Source organism: Octopus sinensis, linkage group LG1 (assembly GCF_006345805.1).
Source record: "Octopus sinensis linkage group LG1, ASM634580v1, whole genome shotgun sequence".
NCBI lineage: Eukaryota > Metazoa > Mollusca > Cephalopoda > Octopoda > Octopodidae > Octopus > Octopus sinensis.
The window spans coordinates 103,469,663-103,488,211 of NC_042997.1; the positions used below are offsets into that span (position 1 = coordinate 103,469,663).

The following is an 18,549-nucleotide window of genomic DNA, read 5'->3' on the forward strand; positions in this document are numbered from 1 at the left end:
TTTTCTAGTTTAATGTCATCTAAATGGCAAGATGAAAGGAACTGATGCTCGGTAGAATTAATTGAGAATGAACTTCTCATATATTTTAACATAAAAGATAGTTGCTCAGAATTCGCTAAAAACATCAAAGATGATACAAATTTTCTGAAGGCACCAAAAAGCCTGGGCAAATATAGTTTTAGAGATTAGAATCTTTTGATCAAGTTAAAATAAATGTTTTCTCATTCTTGTTTTGTATTTTCATTTAGGTAAGAGAAATGTAATTTTGAACTGCATTATTTAATATTAGCATCTATTATAATCTATATGAATTGAATCAAAATTTGTGCATTTAAATAAATATCAATAAAGTTTTTATGTCTTTTATTGTGGTTTAACAGAGTTGGCAACCCTAGAGGTAAATGAAGTGTAAACAGACATCCCTTGCAAACATGCATGTACGATGTTTTCGCTAAATGCTTTAAGCCTCTCTATTGTATCTGACATGGACACACTCTTGATCCAGCGGAACATGCAGAATACTACAGCTACAGGTAGAAAGGCCTCGAGTTAAGTAAAGAGAATTTTTGTTAATTGACATGATTTCTCTCCCTTATATGACAGAGTTATCGAACTTGAAGTCACCTACGACCAAGGGTATTTATTCGATAACTTTATAGATTATTTGTTAGCTTATTTACATCAATATATTTTCATTTAAAATTTTATTCAATAACAAAAAGTAAAACAAAACAAGTATTACCATAAAATATGCTTTAGAATATAACAGATTTCATAACTTTTTTGTTTGTAAGCGACCCGGTCACCTTGGTAATTTTTTTAAAATGGCAGGAAGCAGACTTGAGAAACTCAGTACCATTTTCAGTAGGTTAGTATCAATGAGATATATTCATATTCTTTATAGAGATTCCAATGCACCACTGTTTATAGATCTCTACTGTTTTTGTCATAGATGATATAAGTTTGTGTTAACGTATTAGAACACGTGTAATATTGTTGTTGTTTAGTCTTTATTGAGGCGAACTATAGTCAGAAATGTTCCGGTCATGTTATTCAATTTCGGAGACCCTGAAAGCGATCATGTCCTTTCTTCAGTGACTAAGCTAGGCAATTTTTCTTAGTTACGTTTTGTACAAAAAAAAAAGAAAGAAAGAAAGAAAAAGAAAAAAATTCATAAGAATACTTGCTTGCGAACATGCAGTCTTATTCTCTCTCTTTTACTCTTTTACTTGTTTCAGTCATTTGACTGCGGCCATGCTGGAGCACCGCCTTTAATCGAGCAACTTTTGTAAGCCCAGTACTTATTCTATCGGTCTCTTTTGCCGAACCGCTAAGTGACGGGGGACATAAACACACCAGCATCGGTTGTCAAGCGATGTTGGGGGGACAAACACACACACAGATAGATATATATACATATATACGACGGGCTTCTTTCAGTTTCCGTCTACCAAATCCACTCACAAGGCTTTGGTCGGCCCGAGGCTATAGTAGAAGACACTTGCCCAAAGTGCCACGCAGTGGGACTGAACCCGGAACCCTGTGGTTGGTAAACAAGCTATTTACCACACAGCCACTCCTGAATTCTTTAAGTCTTACCATTTCATCTGTATATGTTGGATTACATTTTCTAGTATATCCTTAAAGGTCATCCTCCGTTGTGTCCACTTTCTGTGGCAGATGAACAAACAGGGGAAGGCACGAGTTAGTACATTACAACAGCAAGATGATTTCATTCTAAATGTAGGGGATGCGATTTGAAGGAAATTGAGCTTATTTTTGGCAGTTCGAGCCCTTTCTTTGTCTTTCAAAGTAGACTTGTATAACCCCCAAATCAATCATGATTGATCACAACTATGATGAAAAGTCATGGTATTCACATCATTTTGTTTATCTCAATATGACTATTTTGATGGTGGAGTGTTTTTGGAGTAATTTAGCTGCTATTGTGAGCAGAAACTTGTCTGCCAACGAGTTCTTCTATCTATCTATCTATCTATCTATTCATGTATCCATCCATCTATCTATCTATCTATCTATCTATCTATCTATCTATCTATCTATCTATATATGTACTGACTGTGACTGTGAGGACTTGTCCAATCCATGTCAATATGAAATGCAGATATTGAACAATGATGATATAGGTGTTTGTACATGCATGCATACATAAGGACCCCCTTTGGTCATGAATGACCATGGGATTGCACAAGTCTGGGCTAGGTTGTTTATGGAAGACCAGCAGTTGCCCATGCATACCAGCCTCCCCTCTCCATGCCACCAGTGTTATCCAAGTGAAAGGAAAAGGCTAATACAGCTTGGCACCAGTGATGTCACAAATCATTTCTACAGCTGAGTGAACTGGAGCAATGTGAAATAAAGTGTCTTGCTCAAGAGCACAACACACTATCAGGTCCAATAATTGAACTCACTACCTCATGATTGTGAGCCCGACACACTAACCACTGAGCCAATATGCACACACATACACACATATATTTTGATGGATGGAAGCTTGGGTAAGTAAAAAATTTCAAGTATTTAGGATAAATAATAAACCAGAAACAGTTGCTGTGAAAAAGAAGTTACTCAAAGGAATAAAGATAAAACAACATTTATAAGAATGATAAAGTTCTTTCCTTCAAAAGATATACACTGCATCTAAAATTTAGGCTATTAAACTGTTATAGTGTGCCAGTTGTACTCTCTGGGATCGAAGCTTAAGTAATGTACTCATTTATGGAGAAAAAGATAGAAGCTTTCGTGATATAGATTTTTTGCAAATTCGGCAAGATAAGCTGGAAAGACTGAGTAACAAATGCTACAACACTGGAAAAGCTGAAAGTCCAAGGACACCTATTATTGCGAATTAAGTCTACAAATACAGTTCTGTATTTAAGAGATGAGGAATTATGTACATTATTTACATTTGACGGATATTTGTCCTCATCTTTGTTGTTAACATGTTTTAGTTAATATACCCTCCAAGTCTTCATCAGGTGTCTTGGGGCTCATACCAAAGGTATTTTTTGATGATGATGATGATCATCATCATCATCATCATCTTCTTCTTCTTCCTGGAACCCAGGTTTGAAATTCTCCCAAGACACCTGATGAAGGCTGGTGGGGGTATATCAGCCGAAACGTGTTTACAACAAACAAGATGAGGACAAAATATCTGTCAAATGTAAATAATGTAAGTCTACAAAGCTGTCATACCCTGGACATGCAATGCACTCCAAGTCACTACCCAAGATGATCCTGACAAGAAGTGTTGACAAGAGAGCAATGGGCCATTAGAGATGTTTGTGAACTGACAAAAATCAAAGAATGGACTAGAAACAGGAGCCTGTCTGATTGTGTGGTTGCAGCACAACACAGAAGGTGCAAGGTCATCTTGGCAAACCACACCCCTGGACAAAGGGAAGGTACCTAGCTGATGATGTGACACCATCGATGCCAGTGGCATGTAAAAAGCACCATTTGAGTGTGGCTGATACCAATGACACCTGACTGGCTCCTGTGCTGTTGGCATGTAAAAGCTCCCACTACTCTCTCGGAGTGGTTGGCGTTAGGAAGGGCATCTAGCTGTAGAAACCTTACCAAATCAGATTGGAGCCTGGTGCAGCTTCCTGGCTTGCTAGTTCTCAGTCAAACCGTCCAACCCAGCATGGAAAGTAGCTGTTAAACAATGATGATGATATAGATAGATAAATACAGACAGACAGGCACACACAGACACATTCTCATATGCATACTTAGCAAGATATTTTATCTGGTACTTTACCATTTTTGCTAATCCACTAGAATATCAAAGGTCTTTTTAATGATTTATTTCTCTTTGTTATCACACACAGAGTTAATGGTTTACTTAGATCCAAAGCAATGAAAGAAGAAAATAGGCCTCTATGGTTTGATATTTACAAAGCATTTCCACCTATAGTTGAACCTAGATATGACAGAAAAGCAGTGCATAAAGCAATACCAGATTTGCTGTATCCTGAAGACATTATCAGAGCGTAAGTACACATAGTGATTCTCTTGACATTTCTTTATCATTTGTCTTCATGATCTGTATTGTGCTACATTTTCACTAACAGCTATATTTTGGCAACATATCGGTGGTTCAGAGTACATGTCTATAACTCTGTTAATGTAACAGTCTAACAAATCCACACTGTTTTAGATGTTGGAACTGATTCACTAAAATTTGGAGTACAAAGTACCTTCTAAATTAAACAGTCAGTGTGAGTGCAGTCTAAGAAGTTCTCTTTACACTTGTGAAGTCCCTTTCACTGCATGGCATCTGGGGCATGTGTAATTTTCTGTAGCCTTTGGTTGACCCATACATTGTGAGTGAAATTTGGTAGATGGAAACTGCATGGAAGCCCATCGGATGGATTGTATCTATAATTCAGTAGGCACAGCTTTGTCACACTGTGACATTCATTCTACCTGAGAATACTTTAAGGGTAAAAAGTTAAAGGAATATTCAGCCAGTTATACATGAATTCATTTATCTTATTTGATTGAACAACTAACCAAATCCTTAGTATAAAGTCTAAATGATAAAAATTTGGACCCTACCTACTTTGTTGTATTTGGAACTTATTTTCATGTAGTTGATTGATTACTCCTCTACCCACAAGTTAAAAACAAACTGAGAATATTCAGCAAGACTTGTTCTGCTTTTATGTTGCTACATTTTGTTTCATCATCATCATCATCATCGTTTAATGTCTGTTTTCCATGCTAGCATAGGTTGGACGGTTCGACTGGGGTCTGGGAAGCCAGGAGGCTGCACCAGGCTCCAGTCTGATCTGGCAGTATTTCTACAGCTAGATGCCCTTCCTAACGCCAACCACTCCGTGTGTGTAGTGGGTGCTTTCTACGTGCCACCGGCACAGGTGCCAGGGGAGGCTGACAATGGCCACAATTGGTTGGTGCTTTTTACGTGCCACCGGCACAGGTATCTCAACTACAATTTCCATTTGATTTTTTGATGTTGATGTACTTGACTCAATAGGTCTCCTCAAGCACAGCAGGTCGTCCTGCGATCCAAGGCACTTTGGATGGGCTGGGGCTTCTATGTGAAGCTGGTGCAGGAAACAGCCATGAACTCACGTTATTTGTCGGGTCTTCGCAGTCACAGCATATATCCAGAGGTCTCGGTCTTTCGTCATTGCCTCTGTGAGACCCAACGTTCGAAGGTCATGCTTGACCACCTCATCCCATGTCTTCCTGGGTCTACTTCTACCTCGGATTTATGTTTGGGAGTGGCACTTTTACACACATCTCTCCTCATCCATCCGTAGTACATGACCATACCAACACTGACGTCTCTCTTGCACGCCACATCCAATGCTTCTTATGTCCAGCATTTCTCTCAGGGAACTTACACTCTGTCGTGTATGCACACTGACATTACACATCCAAAATCTCTTGTTATTTTTGCCTTTTATTTTCATTTTTAGAGACATTTATAACATTTTCCTTAATCCTTGTTATAATTCGTCTAAAATATAAGATATTAAAAGAAAACCAAAACCATTCAAATATTTAATTTCTTGTGTTTTTAATTCCTTTCCTGTTACGTTTTTTTTTTTTTATAGGAGGTTTTATAAACTCTATGGCAATCCTGATGTTGTAGATTTAACAAATGAACAAGTAAAGACAACATGTCAGAAGTAAGTATTATTGAAGTGTCTTTATTGCTGTTGTAGTTTAAGTTTCAAAAGTGGGGAGGACGATTTCTGCCATATAGTAAATGAAAGTTATATTTCATCTTCTGCTTTACTACCCTTCTTATCAAATTTGTGACTGTACATTATTTACAATTGCTGGATATTTACCCTCATCTTGTTTGTTGTTAACACAACGTTTTGGCTGATATACCCTCCAGCCGAGGTTCACTTTTTGATCAGTGTCTGCATCTAATTATATTAGAGCAAAAAATTCTTGCAGTATGGTTTCAGTTATGACTATCAAGTCAGCCCTGAAATATTGTTTTTAAGTCAGTGAAGGGGACCTGAATGAAAACATGCTGCTTTTAAACTTTGTAGGTGATCGACAAGAATTCTAAGCTGAATTTTCTATCCCTTAACAGAAGGCTTAAGCCCTGTGATTTTATTTTAGCTATATATAGGCACAGGTGTGACCGTGTGGTAAGAAGCTTGCTTCTCAACCACATGGTTCTGAGTTCAGTCCTACTGCATGGCACCTTGGGAAAGTGTCTTTTACTAAAGCCTCCGGCCAAACAAAGCCTTGTGAGTGGATTTGGGAAACTGAAACAAGCCTGTCATATATATATGTGTGTGTGTGTATGTGTCTTTGTATTTGTCTCCCCACCATTGCTTAACTGATGTTGGTGTGTTTACATCCCTGTGACTTAGCGGTTTGGCAAAAGAGACCAATAGAATAAGTACAAGGCTTAAAATGAATAAGTCCTGAGGTTGATTTCTTCGACTAAAATACCCATTTAAGGTGGTGCTCCAGCATGGCTGCAGTCAAATGACTGAAACAAGTAAAATAATAAAAGGCTATGTGTAAAGTTGTATCTTGTATATTAAAAAGCAAGTTGTCTGTCTGTTGTGTGAACCACTTCTACTCCTACAATTTTCAACCGAATTTCACCAAATTTGACATGTGTGCTCTCTTTGATTTATGGCGCGTTTTCTTATAATTTTTACCCCAAAATTTCATGCCCCCAACATAAATAGACTGCTATCAATTCGCCTAGGATTTGAACCCACTACATCTATGCAACGGTACATGTACAATAATCAGTGCTCTCCAAAAAAATGACGCCTAATTTCTAAAAGAATTATGAAAATGGGAAATATGTCATAAATAAATGAAGTATGCAAAAAATTACGACGATTCATCTATTTGTAAATATTTTATACTAAAAAATAAAACACGGTTAATGGGCACTCGCGAATGTAAACAAACATGTCGTGTAATACAAGGGGTGGTAACTTGTATCAGTTATTAATAATACAAGGGGTCCGACAATAACCTTTGCAAATTCTTGATTGTTTTTAATCAAATTTTTTACTGCGCACACTGGGAAGGGTTAGTGTAGCATGCACTGCTACCACGTAACAGCTATTTGCAAATACCTGTTCAGTGGTAGCAGGACGTGCTAGAAATACCAGCCAAATCAGTTAATGTTTACAAGTACACCTGCACGTCAACTCCCACTGCTTTTCTTTCTTTTATATATAAATATATATATATACCTTATAGCTTCTGGCCCACCAAAGCCTTGTGAGTGGATTTCATACAAGAAAACTGAAAGAACACTGTTGTATATTAGTGTGTGTACCCCAACTGATGTTGGTGTGTCTGCATACCTATAACTTAGCGGTTCAGCAAAAGATACTGATAGAATAATTAGTAGGCGATGGTCTGGCATGGCCAGTCACATGACTGAAACAAAGAAAACAATAAAAAACTATGCCATTTTAATCCTGAGCAAGGCCGGGTACCCCTGTTAGTGAGATATTAAAGATTGTGAGACTTAACATTTGTTGCAACACTGTGTGCTTTAACAGTGTGTTGTGAATGAAAAATGAATGACTGGATGAAGCAATTGATAGACTTTGCTGCTGATCTTGCTGGAAAATGTGACTTATGAAGAGAATGGATTCTATATAACTTCTGTACCGTTTTCACAAAGAAGTTGGAATATTTAGTGTTAGTTGGACAGCAGAAATGAGTTAGATGGAGAGAATGAAAAACTGTCAGAAACCAGGGAAGAAGAAGGATTATGTACTTATTGAAGTAGTACCTACGAGTTCAGGCCTCAATTATTTTGTTGTAAGGGTCTTCTGAGAATCCTTTTCAGGCATTACTCTTTGCTGGTCTATGGCACTAGCCATGTGCTGGCAAGAAACAGATCTTTTCGGTTTGAACGGTGTCATATGAAATTGTCACCTATAATTATGACCCTAGTATCGATCTATTGCATTTCAATCTCTTTTAGGGTTAGTGTTAGGGGTGGGAGAAGGGTATCTTTTTTTCTTCACAAATGTAAATAAACCCAATCTGTTTCTTAAACAAGGGACATATTCATACGGCACAATGTTTTTTACCTCAATGGACGTAATTGATTGGTTGAAATTGCAGAAATTGAAGAAAAAAACAACAAATATCTTACAAACTATAGAATCTTCTCAATAAAGCCAAGAGAAAAAGATGTTTTATAAATACATTCTACCAGTATATGAAGTTTAAAATGTTTTAGTTACCTAGAAATTATGTTAAAAACTGCCTTTCAAACCGAAAAGATCCGAAACAGATATTGAGAGTTGGTATTATCTTTAAATCAGAGACACTTAAGTTGTGGTACTTGATGTTTGTGTCCTTTCTTATTTCAGGTTCATTGAAAATTACTTCAAACTTCAGGATCAGGAAGACGTTGCTGAAGAAGACTTATTTCAAAAAGCTATCGATAACCTTAAGGCACAGGGAATTCGCCTTAGAACCATTACTGAAAAGGTACAAATATGCAAGTCTAAATTTTTTATTTATTTATTTTACTTATTAAGTTTTTAAAATTGCACTATTTCATTCTTTTTAAAAATTGTCAGAATAACCTAAAATGAGATTTAAATATATTTTTGAGATTTAAATATATTTTTGTGTGTCAAGATAACTTAATTTGCTGGTTTCTTGCTTGTTTAAATATTATTTATGTATGATTAGCAGTTTACATATAATTTTCTAATGGAAATCATTTTTTTCTTTTTCTGTGTCAGGAAAGTGAAGAAGTAGCCGAAGCAGAAATGTCCTCTTCAGAAAACAGATCAACAGATTCCACCTTAAAAACTGAACAAACCACAAATAATATTTCTAACGTTAATACTATGGACCATTATGGAGTTGATGATAACCTTGGAAGTAGTAATAAAACTTGATAGTGATATTAATAAATAGCTTTAAAATCATTCAGTCTATTTCAATTATTTTTATACTGTTTCCTTATAAAATGTTTAACACACTTGCATTTACACATGTTTATATATACCATCCTCCTCCTAATCATCATCATTTTATTATCTTTTCAATGCTTGCAAGGGTTAGATGGAATTTATTGAGACAGATTTGCCACTCCTTTTCCTGTTGCCAATCCTCACTTGTTCAGAAGTATAGTAATATTTCTTGAAGGTCACATGTGTTCTTACAGAATATTGGAAATGTATGACACAAACACTCGTGTATATATATATATATATATATATATATATACATGGCAAGTTTTTTCGGTTTCTGTCTATCAAGTCCACTCAAGAGACTTTGTTGGCTTGGGACTATAGCAAAAGACACTTGTCCAAGGTGTTAATTCTCTGTGACTGAAGCTGGAACCATGTGGTTAGGAAACAAAGTTCTTATTACACAGCCACCCCTGTATATATGTATGATGATGTGTGTGTATGTTTATATATATGTGTGTGTGTATGTATATATGCATATATGTATATATATATATATATATATATATATATATATGTGTGTGTGTGTGTGTATATCACCATTTAATACTGTTGTTTTATGCTGGCATGGGTTGGACATTTTGGCAGGATCCAATAGGCTCAAGAATTGCTTTCAATATCTGCTTTAGCATGATTTCTACAACTAGATATCCTTCCCAATGCCAACTTCTTTACTAGTGAAACCATCATACAGTTTGCAAGATTAGGCTCATTAATATGCTAAGAGATGAGGGCAAAAGATTATTTGAAATATTATGGTACGCATATATAACCATTGGTGATCATTAAAGAGTGACTGTAGCTGAAATACATAAAGAAAAAATTCTGCTGGAGAAAATAGTGACTGACATCACAAGACTGATGTTATAAGAGGAGTCCTGTGTAATGTCATAACCTGTATAACTAACCTCAGTTAAATTAAATGACAGAAGAAGATGAAGATGAACCTTTTTGACAAAATAACAAATTCAGTTAGTAAGTATCTAATCTTCAAAACTAATACAATGTACTCATTTTTCAGTGAGAAGCTGGTAATAAAAAATGCACTAAAACATATACGGTAATCCCTCGCCATATCGTGATTTATTATCTAAGCTTATGTCAATTCCTCTGTGGTGTTGTTTTGCATCTATAATAAAATATATATAAATTTTTTAAAATAATTAAAAAAATATATACAGTAAGCGCAGGAGTGGCTGTGTAGTAAGTAGCTTGCTTACCAACCACATGGTTCCAGGTTCAGTGGCACCTTGGGCAAGTGTCTTCTACTATAGCTTTGAGCCGACCAAAGCCTTGTGAGTGGATTTGGTAGACAGAAATTGAAATAAGCCTGTCGTATATGTGTGTATATGTATATATATATATATATATATATATGTATGTGTGTGTGTGTATATGTTTGTGTGTCTGTGTTTGTCCCCCCAACATCACTTGACAACCGATGCTGGTGTGTTTACGTCCCTGTAACTTAGCGGTTTGGCAAAAGAGGATGATAGAATAAGTACTAGGCTTACAAAGAATAAGTCCTGGGGTCGATTTGCTCAACTAAAGGCGGTGCTCCAGCATGACCGCAGTTAAATGGCTGAAACCAGCAAAAGAGTGCAGTATTATTTCTACTTCATGGATTTTCACCTATTGCAGGTTTTGAAACATATCACACGATATTTGAGGGATTAGTGTACATATATATATATCTTCATTAATTAATTTATTAAGTATAAATAAATATATATTACTCCTGGTCAATTTATATTTACTGTGGTATTATTTTGGTCATAAAAGCATGTGGTTTGTGGTGAAGGAATTAGATTTAGATAGTATCTACATGTAGATATATGTTTATATTTGTGTGGATATAACTTGTTCATATGGTGTGTATAAATATCTACATATATATTCTTTCGGCATCCCATACAAAAGACAGCAGGGACAAATTGCTTTCCTAAGCCAGAAATCGATCTATGGCTAACCCTTCTTTTAAAAATCTGATTGATTAACTAGCCTGCTTTCAACCTGTGCTAATGTAGTAAAATCTGTGGTTTATAGAGCTATTAGCATCTATTTTCAGTATGTTGGTGTGTTCATCCACATCCTTTTGTTATAATTATATATCAGCATATATATGTATATATATCATCATTATTTTGAAGTCTGTTTTCCATGCTGGCATCAGATGGATGATTTGACTGGAACTAGAGAGCTGCATCGAGTTCCAGTCTAATTTGGCTTTGTTTTTATTGCTTGATGCCCTTCCTAACACCAACCACTTTACAGCATGTGCTTGGTGCTAATATATACATATATATATCATCATCATCATCATGGTCGTTTAACGTCTGCGTTTGATGCTGGCATGGGTTGGATGGTTTGACTGAGGACTGGCAAGCCAGAAGGCTGAACCAGGCTACAATCTGATCTGGTGAAGTTTCTACAGCTAGATGCCCTTCTTAATGTCAACCACTCCGAGAGTTTAGTGGGTGCTTTATATGTGCCACCAGCACGAGGGCTAGTCAGGTGGTACTGGCATAGGCCACAGTTACAGTCTCACTTGGCTTGCTGGGTCTTCTCAAGCACAGCATACCTCCAAAGGTCTCGGTCACTCGTCATCATCTCCATGAGGCCCAATGTTCGAAGGTCGTGCTTCACCACCTCATCCCATAAATACATACTACTCTCTCTCTCTCTCTCTAGACCTGATGAGTGACTATATTTTTAAATAGAATTAATTTTAGATCGATTTAATTTTAAATCGAATTGATTTTATTATTATTATCTATTTGAAAATATAGCCACAAAACGCGCGTAGTCTTTTTACTACTATTTACTATTTATTGTACTTTATTGATTTTTAGAATAAGGTTTTTATAGTATATATTTTCTATTTGGCATGATTAACATCTTTCATTATTGAATTGTTTAATAGAGGTTTTCTCTAAATTATATACATATATTATATATTGTGAAATTTTATTTAAATTTGTTAAATTGAATTTTCCCTGTAAGTTTTGGAATTATATTCCCTACTATACATATATATATATATATATATATATATATATATATATATATATATAAATATGTATATTTATATATATTCAGTAATGACTTAATATATAAATGTATCTTCGTTTTGCTTACTCAGGATCGTATCCTGTCTATTTTTGTAATTTCCTGGATTGTTTCGGTTTCGTTATCAATGCCACAGGTAACTGTACCTAAACCATAATCACTGAGAAGGAAAACCCTTCAATTTTGTTTTGGAGAAAATGCCATTAGGAAACAATTTTATTTAAAAACTGTGTATTAGTTAATTCGGAAATAAGAAGCAAATGATATTTTAAGGGCTATCTTTCGGTAAAAATCTATGACGTCATGTACTAATTCTGTAATATTGCCATTTTAGGTGAGACATTGATACCTTCGATTTATATTATAGCATGAAATGCATGTGAAAACAATAATTACATTTTATTTTATGTATACCTACACAAGTATGCCCGCCCCCGACTGTGTTTCTACATAACTTTCAAAAAAGTTGTTACTTTTAAAGAAAAAAATTTTTCTACAAATTCCTTTCTGGTAGTGTAGATTACAAAAAAAAAAAAAAAGAAACCCCCAAAAATAGTGGGTGTGCACATTCATAATGACATACATCACATATATATCTACAAAATGGAACTTGAAATTTTGTAGCTACATATATAATTGTCTTTTCTTTCTTTTTCTTTTTTTTTTTTTCACATTAAATTTCAATATAATCGGAATCTACACCACGTGAAAGTTAAGAAGAAACAAAGTTGGGGAGAGATTCTTGTGTAGGTATGCCTTATTCGATATAACATAATGCAGCAACTAAATTAAAACAAATGTTACATCAGTTATTGATGATTTTTAAAACCTTGGCCCAACCCACCAAGTTTTGTACAACCCATCTTCACCACTGACAATATCAAAAGGACAATTGCCTCTTTTCCAGCAGGTTCTGGCGCTGGGATTGATGGCTTACAATCTCAGCATCTCAAGGATGGTATCTTCTTGCCAGCTGGTGATGCTGGGCTTGAATTCTTGGAGAACCTAACACAGTTTATAAACTTGTTCTCATCTGAGTGTATCCTTGCCTACATTTGTCCCCTATTCTTTGGGGCCGAACTATTTAGTCTCACCAAGTCCAATGGTGACCTTCGCCCCATAGTAGTTGGTTGTACTCTGTGACGGCTCACAATTAAAGTGTGCCTGTCCTCAGTTTCTAACTGCCTGACCAAGGAATTTTCCCCTATTCAGCTAGGAGTGGAGTGAGTACTAAGCTTGGTTGTGAGGCTGCTGCTCTCGCTACCGGAGCTTTCATCAACTTGCTCTCTGAGTCTTCAAAGGTCATCCACAAACTTGACATTAAGAATGCTTGTAACTCCATCAGTCAATACATCATCCTCTGCATAATAAGGGAGAATTCCCCTCTGCTTTATCGCTTTGCTTGGCAAGCCTATCAGGAGCCCTCTTATTTCTCATTTGGTGACTGCCTCATCCCATCTGCCCCTGGAATCCAACAAGGTGATCCACTTGGTCCACCCTATTCACATTGGGTACTGATGATGTTCCATGATGGGAGCCAACCTAGACCTAAATGTCTGGTACCTCAATGATGCTTGTTTGGGAGGCCCTCCTGACAAGGTGCTTGCAAATGTGAGGATGATGATCGAGGAACTTGGTCATAGAGGTCTTAGCGTTAACAGCTCCAGATGTGAGCTCTGGCTCCTCATCCATCCAGCTTTGCATGAACAGATTACTAAACTATTTGTTGACTCACCCCACCTCAGTTGTGATTCCTCCTTCATCAGTGTGGCATTCCCTTGGAGCTCCAATTACTGACCTAGCTTTTGAATCCATCTTTAGCTCCAAAATAGCTAACCTCAAACAACTTTTAAAAACCCTTGAAGTAATAGAGCCCCACCAAGGGTTTTTTTTTATATTTAGGAATTACTTGTCAATTCCTAAGCTATTGTATTTTCTGAGAGTTAGTCCCTCTTACAAATTCCTGTCATCCCTCCAATATTTTGATGATCTAATCTTTAGGAAACTTGAATGCTTGGTCAATGTCAAACTCTCCCCACACTCCTATGAACAAAGTGCTTTGCCCAAACGGTTTCGGGGTCTAGGTCTGTGCAAGTGCTCATCTTTATCTCTTCTTATTTTATTTCCTCCATCCTCATTTGCTCCCCTTTGGTAGGTAACATCCTATCCTCTCCAACATGGACTAACTCCAACAGGGAGATGCATGAAGCTCTGTCACAATGGAGAGGGCTGAGTTTGTCAGTTCCAGTTACAGTGGCGGATAGATGGAAACAGAGTATGGCGCAATTTGAGTTCAAGTGCCACTTTCAACCCTCTCCTTAATCAATCTGATCAACTATCAAGGTGTCACCTACTTTTAACTAGTGCAAAATTCTCAGGGGACTGGATTGATGCCTTGTCTGTGGCCAACATTGGAGGTCTACTGAGTTTAGATGAACTCTGCATCTCCATCACACTCTCAGAGTGGGAGCTGACGTCTGTAGGGATTGAGATGTCACTGTGGTAGGCCCCTCGACTCCACGAGTCTTCACAGTCAGTCTTGCAGCCTAAATTCTGGTTGGTTCGCTCATCACACCAAACTAAACCTAATCATTAAGTGAGCCCTGGCTCGGATTAATATCCACTCAGTTACAGAACCATTGGGGTTATCCAGAAGTGATAGAAAGAGACCAGATGGTCCCTGGGTTAGAGGTTGGTGCCTCATTTGGGATGTCACATTCTGTGACTCCCTTGCTCTCTCCCACATCCTGAATGCTGCAGATGGTCATTGCTTCTGTAGCCAAATGGAAGAAAACCCTGAAGTATAGGGACCTGACAGGGAACTACCTCTTCCAACCTGTGGTATTTGAGATGTTTGGAAGGACTGGGCCACTAACCGTGAAGTTCTTGTCAATGTTGGCATTTCGCCTCACCGAGGTGCCAGGTGATGTCTGTGAGGGTGCTTGACTTTCCCAACGCCTTAGCCTCACCATCACCCATGGTAATACTACGAGTGTGCTTACTTCAGTAGGGTCCATTAAACCTTGTGGTGTGCGACCAGTTGCTGTGATAAAAAAAAATCCCTACAAATGGTTTCAATACAGTTTAAACAGAAAGATTTGGAAGAATTAGATGAAAGTTCTCTGGTAATTTTCTTTCATCTAAATATATGCTGATGTTAATATAAAAATTTACCAGCAAAATCTTATAAAATGACTATGTTCTAAAAGATGTACATGTTTATATGTTTTTAACTAGTTTTGAAAGAAGAAATGTTTTGGGGATACTCTCTCTTTTACTCTTTTACTTGTTTCAGTCATTTGACTGCAGCCATGCTGGAGCACCGCCTTTAGTCGAGCAAATTGACCCCGGGACTTATTCTTTGTAAGCCCAGTACTTATTCTATCGGTCTCTTTTTGCCGAACCGCTAAGTGACGGGGACGTAAACACACCAGCATCGGTTGTCAAGCAATGCTAGGGGGACAAACACAGACACACAAACACACACATACATATATATACATATATACAACAGGCTTCTTTCAGTTTCCGTCTACCAAATCCACTCACAAGGCATTGGTCGGCCCGGGGCTATAGCAGAAGACACTTGCCCAAGATGCCACGCAGTGGGACTGAACCTGGAACCATGTGGTTGGTTAGCAAGCTACTTACCACACAGCCACTCCAATTCTTTTAATTTTGTCCCAATTCTTTTCAAATTTGGTGTACTGATATAGTTTTGTATGCTAATTATGAAAATTAAATTCATTTTTTTTCCTTAAATAAATAAAAAGTTAATACTTTTCTCTTTTATTCATGATCATTTCCATTAACCGAAATTTCAACCACTGTCACAATCTTAATACTTTGTACTTATATTCAAACACGTTAACCCCGCCTCCTCTCTCTCTCATAACTGATTACGTAGTGCCCCATTAAGTGGTCGCCCGATAGTTTCATTATTCTATATAACTCGACGCAGGTATGGTTGCGTTGAAAGAGTTCGCTTTACAACTTGGTTTCGGGATCAGTTCCAACGCACAGCACTTTGGACAGGTGGTATCTGTTATAACTACGGGCTGACTAAAATCTAAATAAATTTGGTAAACGAAAACCAATAAAATTTGTCGTGTGTTTATACATAGACACACACACACACACACGTGTTGTATGTATGTGACGTGTCTGTCCCTCTCACACACAACTTAACAACTAGTGTTGCTTTATTTACGTCCTTGTTCCTTAGTGGTTTGACAAAGTAACCAATAAAATAAGTACCAGGCATTAAAAAATGGGTACTACTTAAGAAGAGTGGTCCAGGTGCGCGCACTCGCGCTAGCTAGTCGATCCTACAACGACTACCTAGCAAAGTAAATAAAACACAAAATAAATAATTTTTTACACAAAGTAAATAATTTTTTAAAACAAAGTAAATAAAACACAAAGTAAATAAAACACAAAAACACAAAGTAAATAATTTTTTAAACAAAGTAAATAAAGCACAAAAACACAAAGTAAGGATCGACTAGTCTCGACTAGCTAGTGCGGATGCGCGCACCGGGACCACTCTTCTTAAGTAGTACCAAAAAATGTACTGTGGTTGACTAAACCCTTCAAGGTGGTAGTAGTAGTAGTAGTAGTAACTGGATTGTAGGATTATAGGAATTTAGTAGTGGAAAGTAGATGGTAGAGTTGTTGCTCTCATATTCTTTCTTAGTTGATTTCCCTATAAATCTCTTTTTCGTCCAAGTTTTCCTCTTTTCCCGTTTCTTACCCATCATACCTGTACCAGTTAAGTTTACGATATGCTAAACGCGCAATCTGCTTCATATTCTTAACTGAAACGACTCCACTCACATAATAACTATATTCTTGGGCGGTGGGATAATATGTAACTTATTTCGCTCCTCTGAAAACATTTTTGTAAGACAACTTACATTTTACAGAAACACGGTGTTGTATTTGTATAAAATGAAGTGTCTGACTGTCCAGTTACTTAACGATAACTAGTTCAAATATTGCAGAAATCACACTTCTATGGGGGGTCAGTAAATATCTGGCAGTAATATTGACTAGTTCATTCAATGTTACAAAACTGAAAAAGAAAGGAAAAAAAAACATCGAGCAAAGAGTAACAAAACAACAGACAACCAACATTTTTTCTCAATGAATGATAAAAAAAAAGTGAGAGAAAAAAAAATAAAACAAATTGTATATGGTAAATCATCTCTGCAATAAAATACACATGTGATCGTATATTCAACTTAATTATGGCTTTGTTTGTAATTGTACTAATAGGCATCGTATTTGACTATTTTAATATGTAGTTAGAATCTAATTTATTGTACTTCATTTTTTTTTTTCAAAATATAATCATAAACTTAATATTATAAATACGTCGAGTCTTCCATACGTATATATTAGTAATCAAAATTTCAAATGTAACTGTAGACATCTAAACAGCTGAAACGCTGCTTCCTGTTTACCAGCTTCTCTGCACTTAATGGCGGCTACAGCTGTAAAGATGCTATGTTTATACTAAGAAAATCGAGAAATTATCGGCTTATACGCAATAATTTCTATGAAATACATTTATTTTAATGCCCTTTAATACAAATTTACCACTTAAAATATTATAAGATAAACAATAATAGCAAGTGTGTTTAATTACTTTATTTATCGCCAACTTTCGTGTCTGGCTCGTTGGTCTAGGGGTATGATTCTCGCTTCGGGTGCGAGAGGTCCCGGGTTCAATTCCCGGACGAGCCCAAATATTTTACTTCGCTATGAAATGTTTTTTTACTACTTTCGCTTTATATATATGGCCGTTAGTACATGTTATTTAAGCGCAGCGTGATGAGTAATTTTATACTGCTGTTGGTAAAGACTTAACGCACTACCTAGGGGTCCAATCCATTTCATTCATTCTTATAACATGGCCTTAGGCAATTCGTTTACTCCTCTAAATCCTACCAAAACATGATATATATATATATATATATATATATATATATATATATACATATATATATATATATTTATATATAAATTTATTATATATATAAATGTACATATACAGCCTATATACGTGTGTGTGTAATAGGCGCTGGCAAAGCCGTTAAGTTCGTTTCTCAAACACTGGTTTCTAGGCTTAGCTGCATCGTGAGGAAGACTGTCGCATGTGTGTTTACACGTTTCTTTTGACGCACCTGTACACTGTGTCCGGCTGATTATATGTGAAATTTCATCGTGACTACGTATGTCTGCGAAACATTGATATATAAACATGCTTATCCGTCGAGGCTGGTAGTTGAGTGAATGCTCGTGATCGGAAATTTTGTTTCAGTCATTGGACTGCTGCCATGCGGTGCATCGCCTTGAATAAGTATAGGGGTCGAACAAACTGACCCAAATAAATACTTAATTTGGCGGAATTTTGCTTTCAGAACATTATATAACCCGGTACTACAAACGAACAGTGGTCCCGGTGCGCGCACTCGCGCTA

At 36.6% G+C, this 18,549-nt stretch overlaps 1 protein-coding gene and 1 non-coding gene across 3 annotated transcripts; both read left to right on the top strand.

Moving 5' to 3' along the window:
• Positions 1-593: 593 nt before the first annotated feature.
• LOC115218791 (28S ribosomal protein S23, mitochondrial) lies at positions 594-8,951 on the top strand. 2 transcript variants are annotated; one of them, XM_036503462.1, is made up of 6 exons: positions 594-636; positions 795-868; positions 3,858-4,019; positions 5,613-5,687; positions 8,382-8,502; positions 8,763-8,951. In XM_036503462.1, the coding sequence occupies exons 2-6, from the start codon at positions 825-827 to the stop codon at positions 8,919-8,921; spliced, it is 561 nt and encodes a 186-aa protein (XP_036359355.1). In that variant the 5' UTR covers positions 594-636; positions 795-824; the 3' UTR covers positions 8,922-8,951. The 2 variants fall into 2 exon arrangements, with proteins under 2 accessions (XP_036359355.1, XP_029644589.1); XM_029788729.2 differs by lacking the exon at positions 594-636 and having other exon boundaries at positions 679-868.
• An 8,790-nt stretch (positions 8,952-17,741) lies between these two features.
• Trnap-cgg lies at positions 17,742-17,813 on the top strand. The gene has a single exon. It is a non-coding gene; the product is annotated as a tRNA-Pro (tRNA).
• Positions 17,814-18,549: the final 736 nt, after the last annotated feature.